This window comes from Meriones unguiculatus, chromosome 8 (assembly GCF_030254825.1).
Source record: "Meriones unguiculatus strain TT.TT164.6M chromosome 8, Bangor_MerUng_6.1, whole genome shotgun sequence".
Classification (NCBI taxonomy): Eukaryota; Metazoa; Chordata; class Mammalia; order Rodentia; family Muridae; genus Meriones; species Meriones unguiculatus.
This window is the reverse complement of record NC_083356.1, coordinates 93272689-93292758: the sequence shown is the minus strand read 5'-3', so window position 1 is coordinate 93292758 and position 20070 is coordinate 93272689. Positions and strand designations below refer to the sequence as shown.

Here is a 20070-nt window from a genome sequence, read left to right as displayed (position 1 = left end):
TAAGCTTCTTTTGAAATTTTTTTCCAACAAATTTGTAAGTGTGATGGTATACAGTAAGTAAAATATCATGGCAGCAGGAGGGTTGTGGACTTTTCATGGATGTATTGGACCTATGATACACTTCCTAGGCAGATGACGTGCAATTTAAAACTTCGGAAATGCTGATTTCTGCAATCTTCTTCTCTTAGTAGTTTTGGAGCGTGGTTGACTACAGGTAACTGCAGCCACAGAAAGCAAACTGGATTGTTGGAACAGAGTGCCATACTGAAATAGGCACATGAACAGATGCAACTTGCCGTTTGACAGTTAGGATACTATAGATTAGGTTTGTTTGCTTAAGGTGAACTCTTACTAATTTTTAGCATGGATTGGGTCTTCAACAATAAAATGAAGTTTGATTCACACAGAAGTTTGATTCCAGATGAATTAAGTGACCTAAACATGGGAAATAGACAAGAAAATCTGAGCCATTAGACAAATCTGTAGGGCAACAGAGTTGGTAATTCAGGGCAGAGAAAGGAAAGATAGATTAAACTTGTAAGACATAGAGAAAAGATTACTGAATCAGCCTGGGGGTAGGGCAGTCTTTTTTTTTTTTTTTTTTTTTTTTTTTTTTGAGACAGGGTTTCTCTGTGTTGGCTGTCCTGAACTTGTGTTATATAGTTCAGGCTGGCCTCGAACTCACAGAGATCTGCCCTGCCTCTCTTCCTGAGAGGCTTGAGCCAGGTAGTCTTAATTCAGACAAGCACTTACATTCTAAGTACATAAAGAACTTCAATCCATGAAAAAATACCTATGATCCTGTAGGAAAAGCTAAATGGGCAAAGATAAGAACAAGCCGTTTACAGAGCAAGTTCTGTAAGCCAAAGCTACATTTGGCAACCCTGTCTCAAAAGAATAAGCAGTTTGTGGAAGAGGCAGTCACTACGGGTGGCTGCTTGCTTGGAGAAGGCAGATGAACATGATGCAGTATGACTAGCCTTCTTTTGGTATCAGTTGTAGGGGTGAACAGTTATCAAGTGGAAAAATGACTTCTTCACATGCTCCTTGGGAAAGGACCATGAACAGCCACAGTCTTTCTAATGAACATTTGACAATATCTGTAAAATTGAGCATGCTTATATCCCATGAGCCAGCAAGTGGTTTTGTTTGCATGTCTGTCCTCTCCCCCACCCCCATCCCTCAGGTTTTTTTTTTTTTTTGAAACAGTGTCAGTGTATTAGCATTTTGTCCAGGCTGGTCTTGAACTCCTGGATCTACGTAATTCTTTCAGTAGTAAGAACTATAGGCATACATGTATCACACCTAGCTTGCAGATCACTGTTGAACAAACCTAAAACAGTTGTTGCTTATGGGCCTTCTAATCAGAATGGTTACTATTCAGTCCTTTCTGTTTGTTTTGTTTTTTTCTGAGGCAGGGTTTCTCTGTGTAGCCCTGGCTGTCCTAGAACTCCCTCTGTAGGCAGGCTGGCCTCAAATTCAAAGATCCACCTGCTTCTACAAAGTCATCTACCACCACCTCTCTTGCACTATTCAGTCTTTATAATGTAGAGAGACTGGGAGTGATCTAGAATGACCCGTAAATATCATCTTCACAGACACGAGTTTACATTAAATGTGATGTGCACTTGTGATAGAACTTTAACAGAGATGAGTGGGATCGGGAAGTATTAGTCATAAAACTAAAAAACTCTGTGGAGTAACACATGTCTCCATACAAGTGTCAGTTTAGTTGTCTTGTATATGTGGAAGTGGAAAACAGACAGGTGAGAAAGCTGCCGTCCAGCCTGGATGCTGGTAGTGTGGAAGGATGGGGTTTGGCTTGGGGTTTAGGCACTGGAAATTGCTTCAAAATTTAGATATGGGGATATAGATTTTCTTTGATTTGTATTTTTAAACCATTTTCATTAATTTAAGAAAAAATATTTCTGCCTTTCCAGTGCTAGGATTACAGGTTTGTCCCACTGTGTCTAGGGAAGGAAAACAACTTTTACTTATAGTTATATGGAAACTAAAATGTAAAAGTACTGTAACTGTTTTTTGTTTTGTTTTGTTTTTTCTTGACAGCATGGAGAACAATAAATGACCTTTTTTATGCTCTGTTTACAGTGATGCCAACTGGTGGAAAGGGGAAAGTCACAGAGGAATAGGGCTCTTCCCTTCCAACTTTGTAACGACTAACTTAAACATAGAGTCTGAGGCAGGTAAGTTAAGAAAGGGCTTTGTTTTCTCAGAGAAATGTCAATCTATTAAAGTTATTTTCCCTTGGATTTTACTATTGACACTTGAGACTAGATGGGAGCTGGGCGTGGTGGCACGTAGCTTTAACCCAGCGCTTGGGAGGCAGAGGCAGGCAGGTCTCTGTAAGTTCATGACTCACCTAGTCTACATAGTGAGTTCCTGGCCAGCCAGGGTAAAGGGGGGGGGTTGAGGCGTTAATATTTACTTTCCTTTTAATTGTGTCTCTAGGCCTTTCCACTTAACTCACTTCTTAACTAGAGAAAGGAATTAATTTATCTCATATTAGTCCCAGGAGTTGTGTTTCAAATCCTTTGAGTGTTGATGTGTGTATTGATGATTACATAAATTAATTATTTAAATCAAAACTTGAGAAGCAATTGGTGTCTGATTTGTACACAATGTTTTTGAAGCCATAGCAAAGGTGGATACCACATGGGTCTTAGCAGCAAGTGCCGAGCAAGATGACAGGCCTGTGAGTCCTTAAGTTTTACATTTCATTCCACCTTGATAGGGTTGTAGGTCTCCGACCTTCACCTGCAACTGTAAACTGTGTAGTCAGCATTCGTTCTCCAGGAATGCTGTGGGAGATCTTAACTGCCCAGAAGGAGCTTAAAGTAATGCTGGTGGTGACAGCCAGCTGGCTAAGTCCTTCAGCACGCTCACATTGTTCACACCTGTGAAGTCAGTGCTTTTGCTGTCCTGATGAAGAAGGCTGAGGTGAAGAGGCTTGTCTAGTACGGGAGAAAGCCAGAATTCTAAGGCCTCTCGTCTGGAGTGCATTCAGACTGCTGCTGAGGCAGCGCTGACCCTCCCTGTTCAAATTTCATGCATCTTGTACAGTGTTTACATGTGTAGAGTGAAGCATTCAGAGAAATGAAGTTGGGTGAGGAGAGACTCAGGTTGATGCAGAGTACATTGCTTTCTCTCTGGCTTTCTTAGTGGATAGGAGCCTTGGGAACTTCCCAGATAACTTTATAAAACAGAAGACACCCTATACAGTGACTTTCTCGTTGGCTTAGTTGAAAGAGCAGGACCTGCTGTTTAACACTAAAATATCCAGCCAGGAGCATAGGTCAGTAAAATTATTTACTAGTCTGTGCAGTCTGTAGGTTTGATCCTAGCCTCTCTTCAGTAACGTTATTTTTAAATGGTAAGAGATGGTTTAATCTTACTACCCCTGTATTTTGTTGAGCTGTCTTTAAATATAATTCACAGGTAGCCAAACCCTTAAGTGGCTTGTCTGCTGGACCTCATCCTTTGGTTACATTTTTTTTTTTAAAGAATAACTTAGTTTCCATCAAAATTTAGTTAAAATTGAGTACATTCTAACAGTGCTCCAGGGAACTTTTATTAGGTAGTTTTCAGGTTATGTGTATTTATAAATTATTTTTCAACATCTTCTTTATGAATACTTTTTTGTTGCTGTAGCTTTGTACTATTTTAACTGTCAGAATTAGGGTAAGTCAGGTCTATATTTTGTTCAGATAGGAAATACAGGCTGAGTTTTCTATTTCTAGAAGTCAGCATGTAGATGGAACTTACAGTTATAAGTGAAGCTGGCTTACGTATAGTATAAGAATCTATTCGTTTATATATTTATTCGCACCAGTGGTAACATTCAGTTTTCAGGATGGTGGCTGTTGTGACAGTGCCCACAAATGCTCTTCACTGTTCCTCTTGAATGTAAGTTCCATGCACACCAGATCTTTGTATCTATGCACTGGTGTGTAAGTTCCAGGAGGGAGGTCTGGCACACTGTGAGTGCTGAGTAAATATTGTGGCGTGAATGAACGTCTGATGTGATGTATTGATTATGAAGTGTGATGACTAAGGAGCTTCCACTTTTTTCCTATGGATAATAATAGACCACTTAGAAATGAACGACTAAATTGCCAAAGTAAATATTGAAGAACTTAAAACTCATTTTGTTTCCGTAGCAACGGTGGACAAATTGAATGTAATCGATGATGATGTGGAGGAAATTAAAAAATCAGAGCCTGAGCCTATTTATATAGATGAGGTATTGTTCTTTTGTTTAATAAATTACCAAGATTTTTAAAAAATGTTCTTTGTGAATGCCTGTGAACAGCGCCTTTCTATCCACCGAAGTTAACTCTTTGTATTCTTACTGTCTCCGGTTGACTTTTAGGATAAAATGGATAGAGCCCTGCAGGTTCTCCAGAGCATAGATCCAAAAGATTCAAAACCCGACTCCCAAGACCTCTTGGACTTAGAAGGTATTTAGTTCATACTGAGCTCACCTTAACATAGCTTAGCATATGTATTACCTGTTATGGTGTCTTCAGGTTTTTTTTTTCTGACCCTGTTTGCTATTTGAGATTTGAAATTCAGGTGAGAAACAGATCTTTATAATAAAGTAGTGGAAATGTCTCTTGAAAGGTATTGTCACAGCCGTATCCATTTCATGAAGGGAGTCTTTGTATTTCTGTAAAATCATTGGTGAAATTGGCCAAAGAAAAGGCAGGATTAGAAATAACTTCATAGTCGGGTGGTGGTAGTACACTCTTAATTCTAGCCCTCAGGAGGCAGAGGCAGGTGGACTGCAGAATAAGTTTCAGGACAGCCGTGGCTACACAAAGAAACAAACAAACAACCAAACAAAAAAAATGTTACATTTTATTAAATCCATCAAACCAAACTGTAAAGGCGCTCATTTTTGTTTGTCGTCTTTGTATTCTTTAGTTTCTAAAAGTTTAAAGCAAAAACAGATACATTTTTATGTTTTAAGAACCCTTCTTGGGTTTCTAACCAAAAACCAATCAACCAAAGAAACAAACAAACAAAAAAGCCCAGTACTTTGGGGATCTGGGCATAAGGGGATTGTATGTGTAATTCCTGCAGGAAGATTGCAGGAAGAGCAGTCATGAGTTCAAGGCCAGTCTGGACTATGGAGTGAGAGCCTGTCCAAAAAAACAAAACAGAACAAAACAAAACAAAAAACCCACACACACATATACAAAACCAAAACCAATTACCTTTGGAAAAAAATACAGGAAATAGTTAAATCTTAATTTTTTTTATAGAAGAAAGCTTAGTTATAAATATGGAGCATTTTCCCATTATATGTGTTTTTACATTTGGAACTGTAAGAAGTGTTTATATTTTTATTAGTGTATGTGCATGCTGTATGTGTGGGTGAGCATGCATGTGCACATGGGGAAGCCAGAGGAGATCTTGGTGGAGCTGGTTCTCTGTTCCATATGTAATTTCGAAGGATCAAACTCAGGTTCCCAGGCTTGTGTAGTGAGCTCCTTTACTGCTTAGCCACCTTACCAGCCCTGCATTTTAAAAAGTCTTAAATGAGTGAAAAATGTTCCTATTTAATGCTTGTGCACATGTGTATGTATGTTGTACATATGGATCAGGTTTGCTTTACTTAGCTAGTAGTTCTGTAGATACTCTTCAAATTTTGTGATAGCTGCAACAGCCTATAAGCTTGGCTAATAACTCCAGGATCGTGATGGGATTTTTATTCTAACTTTGACCTTGCCTTTTGTCCATTGTAGAGGTGCTATCAATGTTACTGAAAATAGATCTTTTGTCATCTCTTCTCTAGCATAAGCTTATTTCTCTGTATTTTGTATGGCGACGTATATCCTCTTGTTTAAAGGTTGTTGAAACCGACTTAAACTACATTTAGTTTCTATATTTGTAATTATTTATGTCTTGCAGATATTTGTCAACAGATGGGTCCAATGATAGATGAGAAACTTGAAGAGATTGATAGGTAAGGTCTGTTTTGAGCGAGCTTACAACTGGTGAAAGTACTCGTGGACCTGGACCGTCTCCTGCAGTTATTGTTTAGCTGCAGCTCTTAGCTGGCTGCTGGTAGTGCTCGTTATTTGGGGAATGCAATTTTCATCAATGGCAGTAATGTGATAAGCATAGAACCGTGGACTCCTGCATTTTTGTCACACCAGTTACTTTATTTTGGGGGCTGGAATTGAGTAATAAAGAATAAAGTGAATCGAGGACAAAATAAAAATGGGTGTTTTAGGTAAGCATTGACTTGCTGTAGACCCAAGAGTGACATTTGTGAACATAGCAAGCGCAGTTTCCCTAATTCGAGAAACTGAATGCATGTTTCCTGTCATGTCTCTGCCCCTGCTACCCTGCCACTTCCCGCTCGTCCTGGTTTTGCTGTTCTTGGGAAGGGGCAGCACTGGTGGTGGACGGGCTTCCAAGACGCTTCATTCCCCAGCATCTCTAAGCCTGGGTGGAGAAGCTTGAGGATTGAAGTCCCTCCCTTTCAGCCCCTAGTGATTGAACTGCTATAGAAATAATATAAGAAGAAAGGAGTTAGGTTGTGTAATTTTCTAATAGATTTTTTTTTAAGTAGGAATGGCAAACATGATGATTCATTCATGGAAAAAATTATTTCTTCCATAACCTTTTTAAAAATTATTTTTATTTTATTTTATGTGTATAAGTGTTTTTTCTTCATGTACAGCTGTGCACCATGTATGTCCCTGTTGCCTGCTGAGGCCAGGAGAGGGCATCAGATCCCCTGGAACTAGAGGTTCAGGTGGTTTGAGCTGAAAATCAAACCTGGGTCCTTGAGCAGCCAGGGCTCTTAACCATTGAGCCATCTCTCCAGCTGTTCCATAGCATATTTTTACAAGTCTTTTGTGTTTTTACTAAAACAAAATAATTGATCATGGTTTTGGAGAAGGCACCAATCGACTACTTACACATCTGCTACTAACATATTAGTGATTAATCAGAATGGAAAAATTGAGAAAGAAAATGACCAGCAGGAGTGTAGGCACACATTTTCCTGGGCCTAAAATTATTCTTTACTCAAGTCATTTGAAGTACATATAAATCTGGGGAGATACACAGTGATCAGATGTTGTGATATTCAGCACAATGCTGTCCATAGGAACGATTTGATAATACAACCATAAGAATGCAGTTAGCTAAAATGCCTTTCAGCGTGAAATTGTTTTTCAAAATTAAACATTCTCTATTTCATAGTAGAAATCACTGCTATTGATAAATACTTGTTGATATGACATGATGTCATTTATATCATGGAAGATGTGACAGTATAACATAACTTTTGTTAAATAAAAAGAATTTCACTAAAGAAAAATACCTGAAGGAATTAAACCTCAGCTCCCATTTCTCATGTCAGTTACCTTTGAACGAGGGCTGGCCATTCAGCAGTGAGTTGGCTAGCTGGTGTCAATGTTTCATAGCAATGCATACATCTGCAGCTGCTGTCCTGGACAGCGCTTTTCAATCCCATTGATTGTTTGGTCCTGTCAGGAATCCAAAGATAAATGTAAACCATTTTTTCCTTGAATGAATCAGCAACGGTTTGCTATTCCTACAGGGTGTAGGAGTAAGAATAAAACTCTCTTGTTAGACAATTAAATTGTACGTTTCACTTTGTCATCACAAAGACTGAAATTTCATACTGCTGTCCTGTTCCGATTATGTGTCAGACTGTTGTAATCTGATTTTCTACTGCCTTCCCTAAATAATTGCTTACCATCAAGTTGCCCTTTTCACAAAAAGTAGCACTTTAACTTGTACCGATTTGTTGATTATAAGTTGTCATTTATTTCTCCAAGGGGAGTAGGCAAAATTTTCCCAAATCAGAAGGATTTTTACCATGAGTTTCCTTGTGAATGTGTAAATGCTTGTTTAGATTTGTTGTTATACAATAAAATGTCTGGTTTTAATTTACTTCCTCAAAAGTACTAAATTTATAAAAAACAGTGGTGAGTAGCTTATGCGTATATTGGCTTTCCTTGTGTTTTCTTGATAATATTTAAATATTTAGTTAGTCCTTTCTTCAATCTAAGTTAAAATGTGTCTGATTTTTTTTTTTTTCCAGAATGCTCTTATTTAAGCCACAGTATATTACATAGGAGCTCTGGATCTCACCTACACATTGTGTTAGTGAGATATATATTAAGACATAGACTTTTACTGAAATATAGACTATTCTTTTTGTAATTTGATTTTCATCATAAATCTATACTGATTAAACTAAATTCTAGTGCCAAAATTATGAATTGATTGCAATTTATGAGATGTAGAGCTAACCTTTTCATATTATTAGGAAGACTTATAAGGCTCACTATAAGGACTTTTTGTGACCATCCTTTTATTGCATATGAAAAGAGCCTTTTGAAGAATGAATAGAAATGTACTAAACTTAGACAGTCATTGACATTTCTGTGAAAATACTTTCCTTCTCTATCAGGAGGCATTCAGAACTGTCTGAGTTGAACGTGAAGGTGTTGGAAGCTCTGGACCTGTATAACAAACTGGTGAATGAAGTGCCTGTGTACTCTGTCTATTCAAAGCTCCACCCAGCACATTACTCATCTCCGTCAGCTGGGGTCCCAGTGCAGGTGAGTGTTTCTTGTAAGAAAGGTTTGTGTTTTTAAAAAAGGAAATGTTTAAGAGCATAATATTAAGATCTATTGTCCATGAGTAAAATTATAAAACTAAGTCTAGAGTCTTTAAAGGCTAGGTTCACAACCAAATAAACAAAAAACAAAACAAAACAAAAAAACAAATCAAAACTGGGACCTGTTTCTCCTTTCCTTCACTGTGACAGAGTATCTGAGGAAAATCGACTGAAAGGAAGACGTTTATTTGCCCTGTTGATTTCAGATGTATCAGTTCATAGTCAGTAGCTCCATTGCCCTGGGCCCAAAAGAGCATGTGGTAGAGGACAGCCACTTCATCCCCATGGCAGTTGGCAAGCAGACACAAGGGTCTGGGGATCAGCCTTCAAAAGCCCCAGTGCCTGTTTTCTCCAGCAAGTCCTCACCTCACTGTGAGGTGGACTCATGGGTAAATGAGCTCTCAAGCACCAAGCATTTGTCCTAGGTAATTATTTAAAGATCAATTAATGAGCTTTTTTTATTCTCAGAGCATGCTTTACATTTTCATAGACTCATGACTTAAAAGTCTGTGTAATGAAGCCTTGCTACAGCCGTGAGGTGTAGTTGCCAGAAGCTACCCATTAGCAGCCTTGCATTTTTAGCACCTTCCGTGTTATTGTGCCTGCCAGCTGACACAAGCATACTTAATTTTTCCAGTATCCCCATTTGAAGCATTTTCAAATTTTGACCAATTAAATTTAAATTAAGCATGGATGAGCAAAATTCATGTTAATTTATGAAAACTGGTGTGCAGTAGAGTGTGAAGGAGACACCAAGGAGAAAAACTAGAATGTGGGTGCATGAATTAGATGATGTAACACAATATAATTGCTAAGTTTTTTTTTAAATGGTTACTGTGGTAACTGTCATGCCAGACAAGAAACATTTATCAAATATGCCATGCTCTGAACTTTTGAAAATTACATATGAGCTTAGAAAGGATTTCTGGGTTTAAAAAAAAAAAAAAAGACTCCTGAAGTTTATTCACTATCACTTCTGTTTTAAAAAAAGATAAAAGATACTTGTTGCAGCTGTGAAAGTGGAATGAAGTAGAAATGTCTGCTCCACTGTACAGAGAACTGTATGTCTGCTTCGGTCAGTAAAGGTGGCCACTCCCGTGCCACGTCTCCCTGTTGCAGTCTGTGCAGCTGCTCTTCTTTTCCTCCTTAAGGTTTTCTAAGGTTTACTTTTTCACACAGCCTCTTCTATTAATTCATGTGTGAGTTTATTTGAATTTATATTCAAAAATTCCTGTTGTTTTGAAAAATGTGTGTCCTAAGAGTGGAGGGGATTATAAGAGCATTAGTTATGCCTGATAAAGATACTTTTCTTTATCAGAAATGGTGAACTGCAGAAATCTGTTCCCCCAGTCTCTGCCTTTAGCAGTGGGTTGCCAGTTGTTGTGCTTAATGTTCATTTGGCATTCTTATTATTCTAGGTTTTAATGTCATCCTTTCTTTAAATAAAACTTGAGCAGTGATTACTACTGTATTGTATTTATTAAACATATGGATTGCTTTTGAATGCTTTATGAGTAGGCAGATAGACGCTATCCTTATGGAGCTGTTACTATGAAAATTGCATAGATATACACAAGAATCCAGTGACCTTTTGCAGTTTCCTGAAGATGCATTTTGTCTTACCCTCACAACTCCCCTCCTCCCTTTTTTTTTTAATCTTCTGAAGGCAGGTATCCTAGTTAGGGTTTCTATTGTTGTGAAGAGACACCATAACCAAGCAACTCTTACAAAGGAAAACATTTAATTGGGATTGGATTAAAGGTTCAGAGGTTTAGTCCATTGTCATCATGGCAGGAAGCATGGTGGCATTCAGGCAGACATGACGCAGGAGAAGGAACTAAGAATTCTACATCTAGATTGGCAGGCAGCAGGAAAAGAGGGAGACGCTGGGCCTGGCTTGAGCATCTGAAACCTTAAAGACAACCCCAGTGACAATTCCTCCAACAAGACCACACCTCATAATAGTGCCTCATAATAGTGCCAATAGTGCTGTGAGCTTATGGGGACCATTTTCATTTAAACCACCACAGCAGGAGATAAGGTACACAAGGCAGAGAGGGTCCAGTGCCCTGCCCTGGCCCTCTCTTTCAACCTTGTCTTCAAGAGGTAGGAGTTGGGGGGAGTCATTCATATGGTGACGTGGAGTAATCATTTGCTTTCCTTCTAGGGAAGGTTCTGTGGCAAAATGTATGTTGTTAATAGGTTCTCTTCATAGATTCCAATCTTCTACTTAAAAATACAGCCCCCACTTCTTTTTTTTTTTCTAAACTCCTGCAAAAATCAAAGAACAATTAAACACGTTGCAAATATTCACTGATTAGACAACCATAAGTTGGAAGCTCTTCACCTTTTGTTCTAGTGTGGAAAAATTGGTAGAGTCAGATTGTTACTCAAATAATTAAACATTTTATTTCCTTTATGTCTTAAAGTTTTAGATATGCTTAGTAAATGAAAGAGCAAGGTATCACTTTTTTCTCTTTGATTAATAGACATATCCAGTCCAGTCGCATGGTGGACACTACCTGGGTCATAGTGTTCACCAAGTATCTGTTGCTCAGACCTATAGCCTAGGGCCTGATCCTATGGGCTCACTAAGATCTCTGCCTCCAAATATGAACTCAGTAACAGCACACAGCATCCAAACTCCATATTTAAGGTAAGTTGTGATTTGCTCTGTTAATTTTCCTTAGTTTTAGAATGAGAGCCTACAGACTTTTCCATACAGTAATATTTCCAATTTTTACTTTTGTTGTGCTGTATGCTTCTTTTGTTTGTTCCTTTGTTTATTTGAGACAGTCTCTCTACATAGTCCTGTCTGTCCTAGAATTCACTGTGTCGTTAGGCTCATCTTCTTCTGCCTCCCGAGTGCTGGAATCAAAGGTGTGTGCTGTGCGCTCAGCTCTCCCATTCTTACTTTTAATGGCTGAAGTGGGCCATTACTGCTCTCTCTCACTGATTGGAAGGTGCTGCTTTATGTCAATGAATACCTTGATAGTTGCTAAGATTTAAGCCCACAGTTTAAGACTCTAGACAAAATATTTTGTAGTGGTCCTTCATAGGGATTGATGCCATGGTGTTCTTAGCACTTGCTGTGGTTAATTAGCTAATAAAGTAATGCCAGGGACATGTACCTGTATGTACTTCTAAATATTTAAAAACAACAAAACGTCACTGCTTTCACCCATAAAAGGAACTAAGTTTGGACTTTATATAAGCATTTCTCTGAGAGTCATATTTTAAATCTTCCTTTCTATTTACTTTATCACAGAAAATATGTATTCAGTATTATATGTAGTAGCCCTCAGGTCCGTTTTTTGTCCATGATTTAAAGACTACCTGAAGAATAAATGAACCTGTATCTGTGGGTTAAGTTACAGTTTTGTTATTCTGGGTACCAGTAGGAAGTGTGGAAAAAAAGCTGGTATATATCAACATTAATTCTCTGCTATAGGCAACATTTTTGCTGTAATTTCAAATTAAATGTTTTAAATAAGTTTATGTTATAGTAGTAATAAGAGAAAAGCAAAGTCCTACAGTTTGGTATGGTTAGCTTCCCACTTGCGTGTGAACGGGTAAGTTTGTCTATATGATCAGTCTGTAAAGCATTCTGTGCAGGGATCTCAGGCAGAGCACATTGTTCTGTTTCTGAGAGTGCTTAGTTCTTGTCAAAGGAAAGCTTAGGGGTGTGGTGATAGGGAGTTGCATTCTGTGCAGGGCTCTGCTTTCTTTGAAGCTGACAAAAACAGTTTGCATCTTTAGTGTTTTCAGTACTTTTGAGCGAGAGGTTTCTGAGAAATGAAGTTAAATAAGCCTTATAATCTTACATTTTGCTGCTTTGTTAGCACTTTTATTTTTTTTTTAATTTTTTTATAATGTGCAAGACTAAAGATAATACTTCATTGTAACTACTGCATGGAACTTCATGGTTTAAATAAAAAAATGCAATGTCTTTGGATGCAGAGGCAGGCAGATCCCTCTGAATGCAAGGCCAATGAATCAGTCAACCAACTAACCAACCAGCCAACCAGTCAGTCAGTCAGGTAGAAGGATCAGCTTGCCTTTCTCCAGATTTTTTTCTTCCGCTTGTAGCTAGGCCTCTCTCTGTGTCTTCATTATCTGCTCCTTGAGTTTCTTCACTGTTTGTAGGAAACCCTTACCCTCCTCACCCATCTTGATCTTGTGCCTGCCGCCACTCCCTCTCCTTTCTCTTTTCTTTATTTTCCTGTGTGGTGTAGGTATGTTTAGATGGGTACATTTACCTTGCTGATTTGCTGCCCGCGTGGGCATGTGTGGAGGCCAGAGGTCAGGATGTCTTCTTAGGTCTCATCTCGACTATTTACTTGTTTAAAATAATAATGTGTATGGGTGAGTGTCTGTTCACTGTTTGTGTGCCCGATGCCTTCCAAACCCAAAATGGGATTATCCCCTGGAACCGGAGTTACAGATGGTTGTAACTGCCTTGTGGGAGCTGGGAATCAAGCTGGCTCGTCTGGAGGAGTAACCAGTGCTCTTAATTGCTGAGGCATCTCTCCAGCACAATCCACCTAGTGTTTTCAATACAGTTTCTCACCGAATCTGAAACATTCTGTTTTGGCTAGCCTGGTCAGGCAAAGAAGCCTGTATTGTAGCCCTGTCCTGGGGTTAGCTGGGGATCCAGATTTAGGTCCTCATGCTTTCACAGCGAGCACTGAGTCATCTCTCTAGTCCTGCTTTCTGAGTAAACATAAAAAATTATGCAGTGGTGGTGCATGCCTTTTTTTTCCAGCACTTGGGAGGCAGAGTCAGGCAGATCTCTGAGTTCCAGGTCAGCCTGGTCTACAGAATGAGTTCCAGGAAAGCCAGGGCTACACAGAGAAATGCTGTCTCAGAAAACCTACCAGCCAACCAATCAATATTGTCAACCAACCAATGACAATATCTAGTCATCATATTAACAGTATGATGACTAGATAAGCTTAAAAGAAGATGGAAAAGGCATGTTTTCATGATGATCTGTTGCCATAACTTGAGCAAAAGTAAATATGATTTTCTTTTTTTATTTTTATTTTTTATGATTTTCTTTGTAAAATTTTATTTGCAGCACTGGACAGGACACTGTTTCCAATCCTTCTTACGTGAACCAGAGCCCTCATCTTCAGGCAGCTGCTGGGACCACTGCTTACTCACAGCCCATGGGAATGTCAGCAGATGTGTCTTCTTTCCAGAACACAGCGTCCGGTTTGCCACAGCTGGCTGGATTTCCAGTGGCAGTCCCTGCACCTGCAGCCGCACAGCCACAAGCAAGTTACCACCAGCAGCCTCTCCTTTAGAGACACCACGGCTGCCGAGCATCGTGAGAGACGTGAACTGAACCTAGGGGCTTCTCATGTGAAAGAGGAAAACTTTCCCCTCTCAGTCAAAAAGAACCATGCATAAATAAAGCACAAAACCCACCCTACCTTACCCTGAAGGCCATAAAAGATTTTTTTTTTAATCCAATTTACTTGAAGCTCATCTTTGATCAAAGGCAGCTTAAAGATGCTTCAAGTTAGCTTTGTTGTACTTTCTAGGCCCTCACTGAATAGCCTTATGACACTACATGGTATGAGATAGGAGAGTAAAATTTTTTTTCTTTAAAGAAACTTTGTTTCCTCTAAGATGTGATTTTTGAGGAGCACTGAAGACCTTTAAACATTTTTGTCTGCACTTTTTTCTTTTTTGAATTTTCCACACCCTGTTATTTTAAAAGGCGAACATCTTTCAGTGTAAGCCTCTAGCTTGCCAGCATATTTCCTTTTGGCTCCTTAAATTACAGTTGTGTTTGCAGTACTGTCAGTTTTGCTCTCAGTGCTATGCTGAGTAATAATTAGCATATAATTGTACAGAAGCCAGAGCAATTTGGAAGGTACAAAAATGTTTTCTGTTATTAACAGTGAAAACCATGTAAGTGCAAACATGGGGAAGCAGTCAGCCATTCCTCTGATGGCAGTGGACCAAGGAATTCCCCACCCACTGTTGGCCTTCCCTGAGGAAAGGCGTGCTCTCGTTCAAGTGTCCCTGGTATTTAGACTTGCCACTGTTGACCTTTTCAAGGGACGTTAGTGGATGCTGTCCTTTGGCTTTCCTTCCTGCCGTGCACTTCCTTGAGCCAGGAAACACTCCTTATAATCCGATGTGATAGAAACCATCATGGGTGTTAAGTGTGAGGTAGGCGTGTTACTGTCTTACAGAAATGATTGACATTCCATTGGTAAGCTGTCATGCCAAGCTTTCACGTGTCATGAAAGAATTGTGCATTTCCTCAGAAGTAATTCTGAGCCTTTGCAGTGGCAGCAAGCAGTGATTTGGTAGACAAGGGAGCCTGACAGGACAGCGGTCAGGCTGTTTTTCTAAAGCTCATGTTTTAAATTAGTTCATCATGCAAGATCCCATACACTGTGGGAGTTGGTGGCAAACCCATGGGGATTTTCTCTTAAATCTCTGCACACTACTTAATTTTACCAACTTTTTACATAACACAGACTAGAAAACATGGATGCAAATGCTTCAGATACATGATACTTAGAGTAAGAAAATGTTCTAAGCTTAGTTTTTTAAATTTAAATTTTTTGCATGAATGCACTTCTATCTATATTTTTAAGCACTTAATATTTCTATTAAAAATCTATTGGAAGACAATTTGGAAATTTTGTCATTTATCTATTTACAGATATTTGATTGTAAGTATGTTCTTTTTTCAAAGAAACTTTATTCTAGAACATATTACTGCATAAAGTGGCTAGCACTGAAGAGAGAGCAAGCAGCACCTGCGCCCCTGCGTTTTGTGTGTGTCTGGTTTTCAGATCCAAGAGACTGGGAGGTGTTCCAGCCTCTAGCCCTCCTGTTCTGTTTCCATGCAGCATTTTCCTTTCGGGGAACCCATTTCTGTCCTTGTAAGAATTACTGCAACACGGCACCTTGCTGTTTTGAAAAAGCCTTCTGTTCTTTAAATATTAAGTAAATAAACTGAAAAGTCCAGAGGTGCTCTTGATAACTTTTGCATATATGAACACATCTTACCTTTCTCTTCCAAACTGTGTTTAATAAGCTAACTTTAGTATTTGTGCATTTCCTGTTTAGTTCTTGTCTAAATTATAAAAGCTTTATTCAGTTGAAGCCCTTAAGTCAGTGTGAATACTGCGTGCTCGTTGAGTGGGGACCAGCCGGTAAAGCTCATCTGTTTTTGAATATGACCTGCAACATGACCTGTATATAAGTAGTGTATATTGGTGTCTGTGAAGGTTAATATATGCAGAAATTTCTTCTTCCTGAAAAGATTTTATTTTTTTCCATTCATAAATTTGTGTTGCAGTTATTGATAACATAAAATGATATTAAATCTGTATTGATCTGGTTTTCAGTTAATACAAACTGTAAAGATATATTTTTCTTCCCATGATCCTGTGAACTGTACTTATCTTAAGATGTTTGTAGCTATTTATTTTCTGCCAAAGGAATAGTCTATCTACCTTCAGATTTCTACATTGGGTTCATAGTTAATGTTTTCTAACAAATTTTAAATTTCATTTTTCATATAAATCTTGATACATTAGAAAAATCCTAAAAATATATAGACTTTTATGGTATAAAACATTTCCCTGAGTGTTAAAGTGGGATATGTTTGGAAAATCAACAGTCAGCCAATGTTGTCTTTTTATTTGGTAGCTTGTTTACAAAATTACCTACACATTATCTTTTTACTTAGCATTTAAAGATGTATTTCCATTATACTATTTTAAGTACTTGATATTTGACTAATGATTGTACTGTACACTGAAGATGATAATAAAGTTTCATCCACATTTTGAGAAATACTTGTAAATGTGGCTGGTCTAGGGCAATAACTCAATGGTAGAGTGCGTTCTCCACATATGGAAGGCTTTAAGTTTGACCCTCAACATTGCAAAAAGGGGGAAGATGGCTTTAGGGATCTTTCCCTTCTAAAAAGACTTTACGTGTTTTCTGTATGTAGATGTTTTGTCTGCAAGCAAGTCTGTGCACCATGTGCATGCCTGGTTTCCTCAGAGGCCAGAAGAAGGTATCAGCTCCCCTGGGACTGGAGTTGGAAAAGGTTGTGAGCTGCCTTGTGCCCCAGCAGTTGAACTGGGTCCTCTAGAGCAAAGTCATCTTTCTTAGTGAGAGAACAAAGTGCAAGGCTCCTGAGTTCAAGGCAGAGTTTGTTGAATTACCATCGTAGTGTAACACCAATGTTGTTCTTAAGGCCAGTAAGTTACAGCTAATACAACACTGACTTAATGCCTCTACCAAAAGATGGTTTTCTTCCTTATTTACTTCAGCATTAGCTCATAGATAGAAGGGAGGACTCAGTTTGATTTTGTAGGGTTTTGTTTTTCATTTTTTTTTAAATCTTTGTTTTTCCTCAGAGAATTACTATGAATTTGTGAAGCTAAGTTTGAATGTGAGGTTTTAAAAAATATTAACTGAGTCTTAAAAAGAAATTATATGGCTTACACAGTAGAGTGAGATGAAGTGTTTCTTTTGCCCCAAACTCAGGTCGTCTTTGAATATCTTATGTGACCTTCCTTAAAATGGTCTGAAGATAAAGGTAGCTAAGGGTGTTGAGTAGAAACGATTCCCATGTTGGAGGTGCTCTGAATCTATGATGGTGTATTCATAAGAACATGAAAAGGCAGAACCCAATGAACAAGGCCACATGGAGGAGGAGACAGGCTGTGCCTGTAGGAGAGGAAGGGCAACCTGGACCCATAGAAGCTGGGACAGGCACAGGACTCCCCCCTGAGCCTTTGGGGGAGCATAATCCCCGAACACCACAGTTACAGACTTTCAGCCTCAAGAACTGGGAGAAAATACGTATCTCTTAAGTTTAAGCTGCCAACATTATGGCACTTGGTTACAAAGTCCTGGGAAATTAGCACACAGACAACATACCCAGCCAGTTCTGGGTACCTTGTACTCGAACTTTGTGAGATTGCTTAACTCATTTAGGCATGTGAGCTGTGAAGGGTGTATGTAGTCCAGTGGGCAGTTACTTTTTTTAACACAATGAAACTGGATGATATATGAATCTAAAACTCCTAACCACAATTCCATTTTAACGCCTTGCCTCCACATCTGTATTTAAGTGTTTGGTCCCAAAGGTAACACAGTCACTTGATTTTGCTTTTACTGTCCACACTCTGCACATCATGAATAGTAGGAACTTGATGGTGGGATGAATATTTAAAGGCAAAAGGAGAACTTGGTGACAAAGGCTATTCTCCAATGGAGATTTATGGCAAAATAAAATAAAATAAAATAAAAAGTTGTTTTCAAAGCAAGAAACCCCCTACTTGACATTTGGTATAGAAAGCAGTAACTTTTTTTTTTTCAATTCATGTGAAATTCACATAATAAAGTTAACCATTTTAAAGCAAATACTTTATTTTTTATTCATTATGGATTATTTACTTTGTATCCCAGCTATAGCTCCCTCCCTTCCCCCCTCCCAACCTCACCCTTCCCCTCTCATCTCCTCCCATTCCCTCCCCAAGTCCACTGATAGGGGAGGTCCTCCTCCCCTTCTATCTGACCCTAGCCTATCAGGTCTCATCAGGAGTGGCTGCATTGTCTTCCGCTGTGGCCTGGTAAGGCTGCACCCCCATCAGGGGGAGATGATCAAAGAGCCAGCCACTGAGTTCATGTCAGAGACAGTCCCTATTCCCATTACTAGGGAAACCACTTGGACACTGAGCTCCCATGGGCTACATCTGTTGCAGGTGTTCTAGGTTATCTCCATGCATGGTGCTTGGTTGGAGTATCAGTCTCAGAAAAGACCCCTGTGCCCAGATATTTTGATTTTGTTGCTGTCCTTGTGGAGCTCCTGTCCCCTCCAGGTCTTCTTTCTCCCCCTTCTTTCATAAGATTCCCTGCACTCTGCCCAAAGTTTGGCTGTGAGTCTCAGCATCTGCTTTTATACCTTGCTGGGTATGAGTCTTTCAGAGGCCCTCTGTGTTAGGCTTCTGTCCTGTTCCCTGTTTCCTCCCTCTTCTGATGTCCGTCATACCCAAGTGGAGGTGCAAGACCATAGTGGCCGGCACATCTCTTAAGTAGCCCATGGCAGTTCAGTGTCCAAGTGGGTTCCCTAGTAATGGGAACAGGGACTGTCTCTGACAGAACTCAGTGGCTGGCTCTTTGATCACCTCCCCTTGATGGGGGAGCAGCCTTACCAGGCCACAGAGGAAGACAATGCAGCCAATCCTGCATTGCAGCATGGTTTTTGACCCAATGAGTTTGAGATCTGAGGTCTTGGAATGGTTTTCCTAAGAGGAAAGAAAAAAACTTTAAAAACTTAGCAGATTCCACGCCAGGAGATAAAGCAATAATATTGGGACCATGAAGGATAAAGTCCCAGTGGCTTAGAAATACAGTATCATTGAATGGCTATATCACATGAGTAAAAATTAAAGATTTTATCTACCAATTATCTGCCAACTTGCTGTTGGGTAGGGTTTTGCTACTTTACCTGGAATTTCTAGCCTGTGAAAGTCTGTAGAAGACTTCAGAATTCAGCCATATTTTAGTTGTTTTCATAGAGCTTGGCACAGACGTTGTTGATTATTAATATTTATTATTGATTTATCTTTTAGTTAAACAGCAGTTATTCTTAAACCAGCTGTATAACCAAGTCACCACACAGAGACTAGGATTTATTTAATTAACCTAGAGCACAAAGCTGGGCAATAATTACTCCATCCTAAACCTCCAAGCCTGCATAGCTTCCTCCCATTCAGATTTCCCACATTACACTTGCTTTTTAGTCATATCTTAGGTCCGGTTCATCTCTTCTGGTGTCTCCAGGTCCTCTTCTCTCAGATCCCTCTTCTCCAACCCTATCTCCTCTCCTTCAGTCCAGGATGTCCCCACCCTCTTCTCTGCGTTGCTCAGCATTGGCTGGTTGTTTTACTGTCAATACAGAGAACAAATGGTGGCATGTTTACACAAACTTGAGACAAGTGATAGGCATCATGATGCAATGTCCCGAGTGAAACCAGATAGAGGGGTAGAGAAATCAGCGTTTGAATGATAAATTGTATACAAGGTAATGTATACAAGGGTAAATTGTATATATTCCACAAGAACATTATGCCCACAGACATGTAATATAGCTGAAATGAAGATGAACTTTGCCAACAGCTGCCTGGCGCTTTCCAGGGCCTGCTATCCTGTCTTGTCCATGTGATTGCTTATTGGCATCTGTGTGGAATTTTTATTGCATTTTATTTATTTGTAGGTGTGATTGGAAGGAGATTGAAATGCCACGGTATGCACATAGAGGTCAGATGACACCTCTGGGGACTCAGTTCTTCCTCCGCGTGGGCCCAGGGGGTAGAAGTCAGGTCCCG

General features: G+C 39.3%; 1 protein-coding gene across 1 annotated transcript in view; it reads left to right on the top strand.

Annotated features, from left to right (window-relative positions):
- Stam2 (signal transducing adaptor molecule 2) overlaps positions 1-16519 on the top strand; it is a 42552-nt gene extending 26033 nt beyond the window's left edge. The window contains exons 8-14 of the mRNA XM_021654767.2: positions 2110-2204; positions 4179-4261; positions 4391-4478; positions 5935-5989; positions 8480-8630; positions 11179-11345; positions 13770-16519. Of these exons, the coding sequence (XP_021510442.1) occupies positions 2110-2204; positions 4179-4261; positions 4391-4478; positions 5935-5989; positions 8480-8630; positions 11179-11345; positions 13770-13998 (868 nt within the window). The 3' untranslated portion in view covers positions 13999-16519. The remainder of the gene's footprint in view (positions 1-2109; positions 2205-4178; positions 4262-4390; positions 4479-5934; positions 5990-8479; positions 8631-11178; positions 11346-13769) is intronic.
- The last annotated feature ends 3551 nt before the right edge of the window (positions 16520-20070 follow it).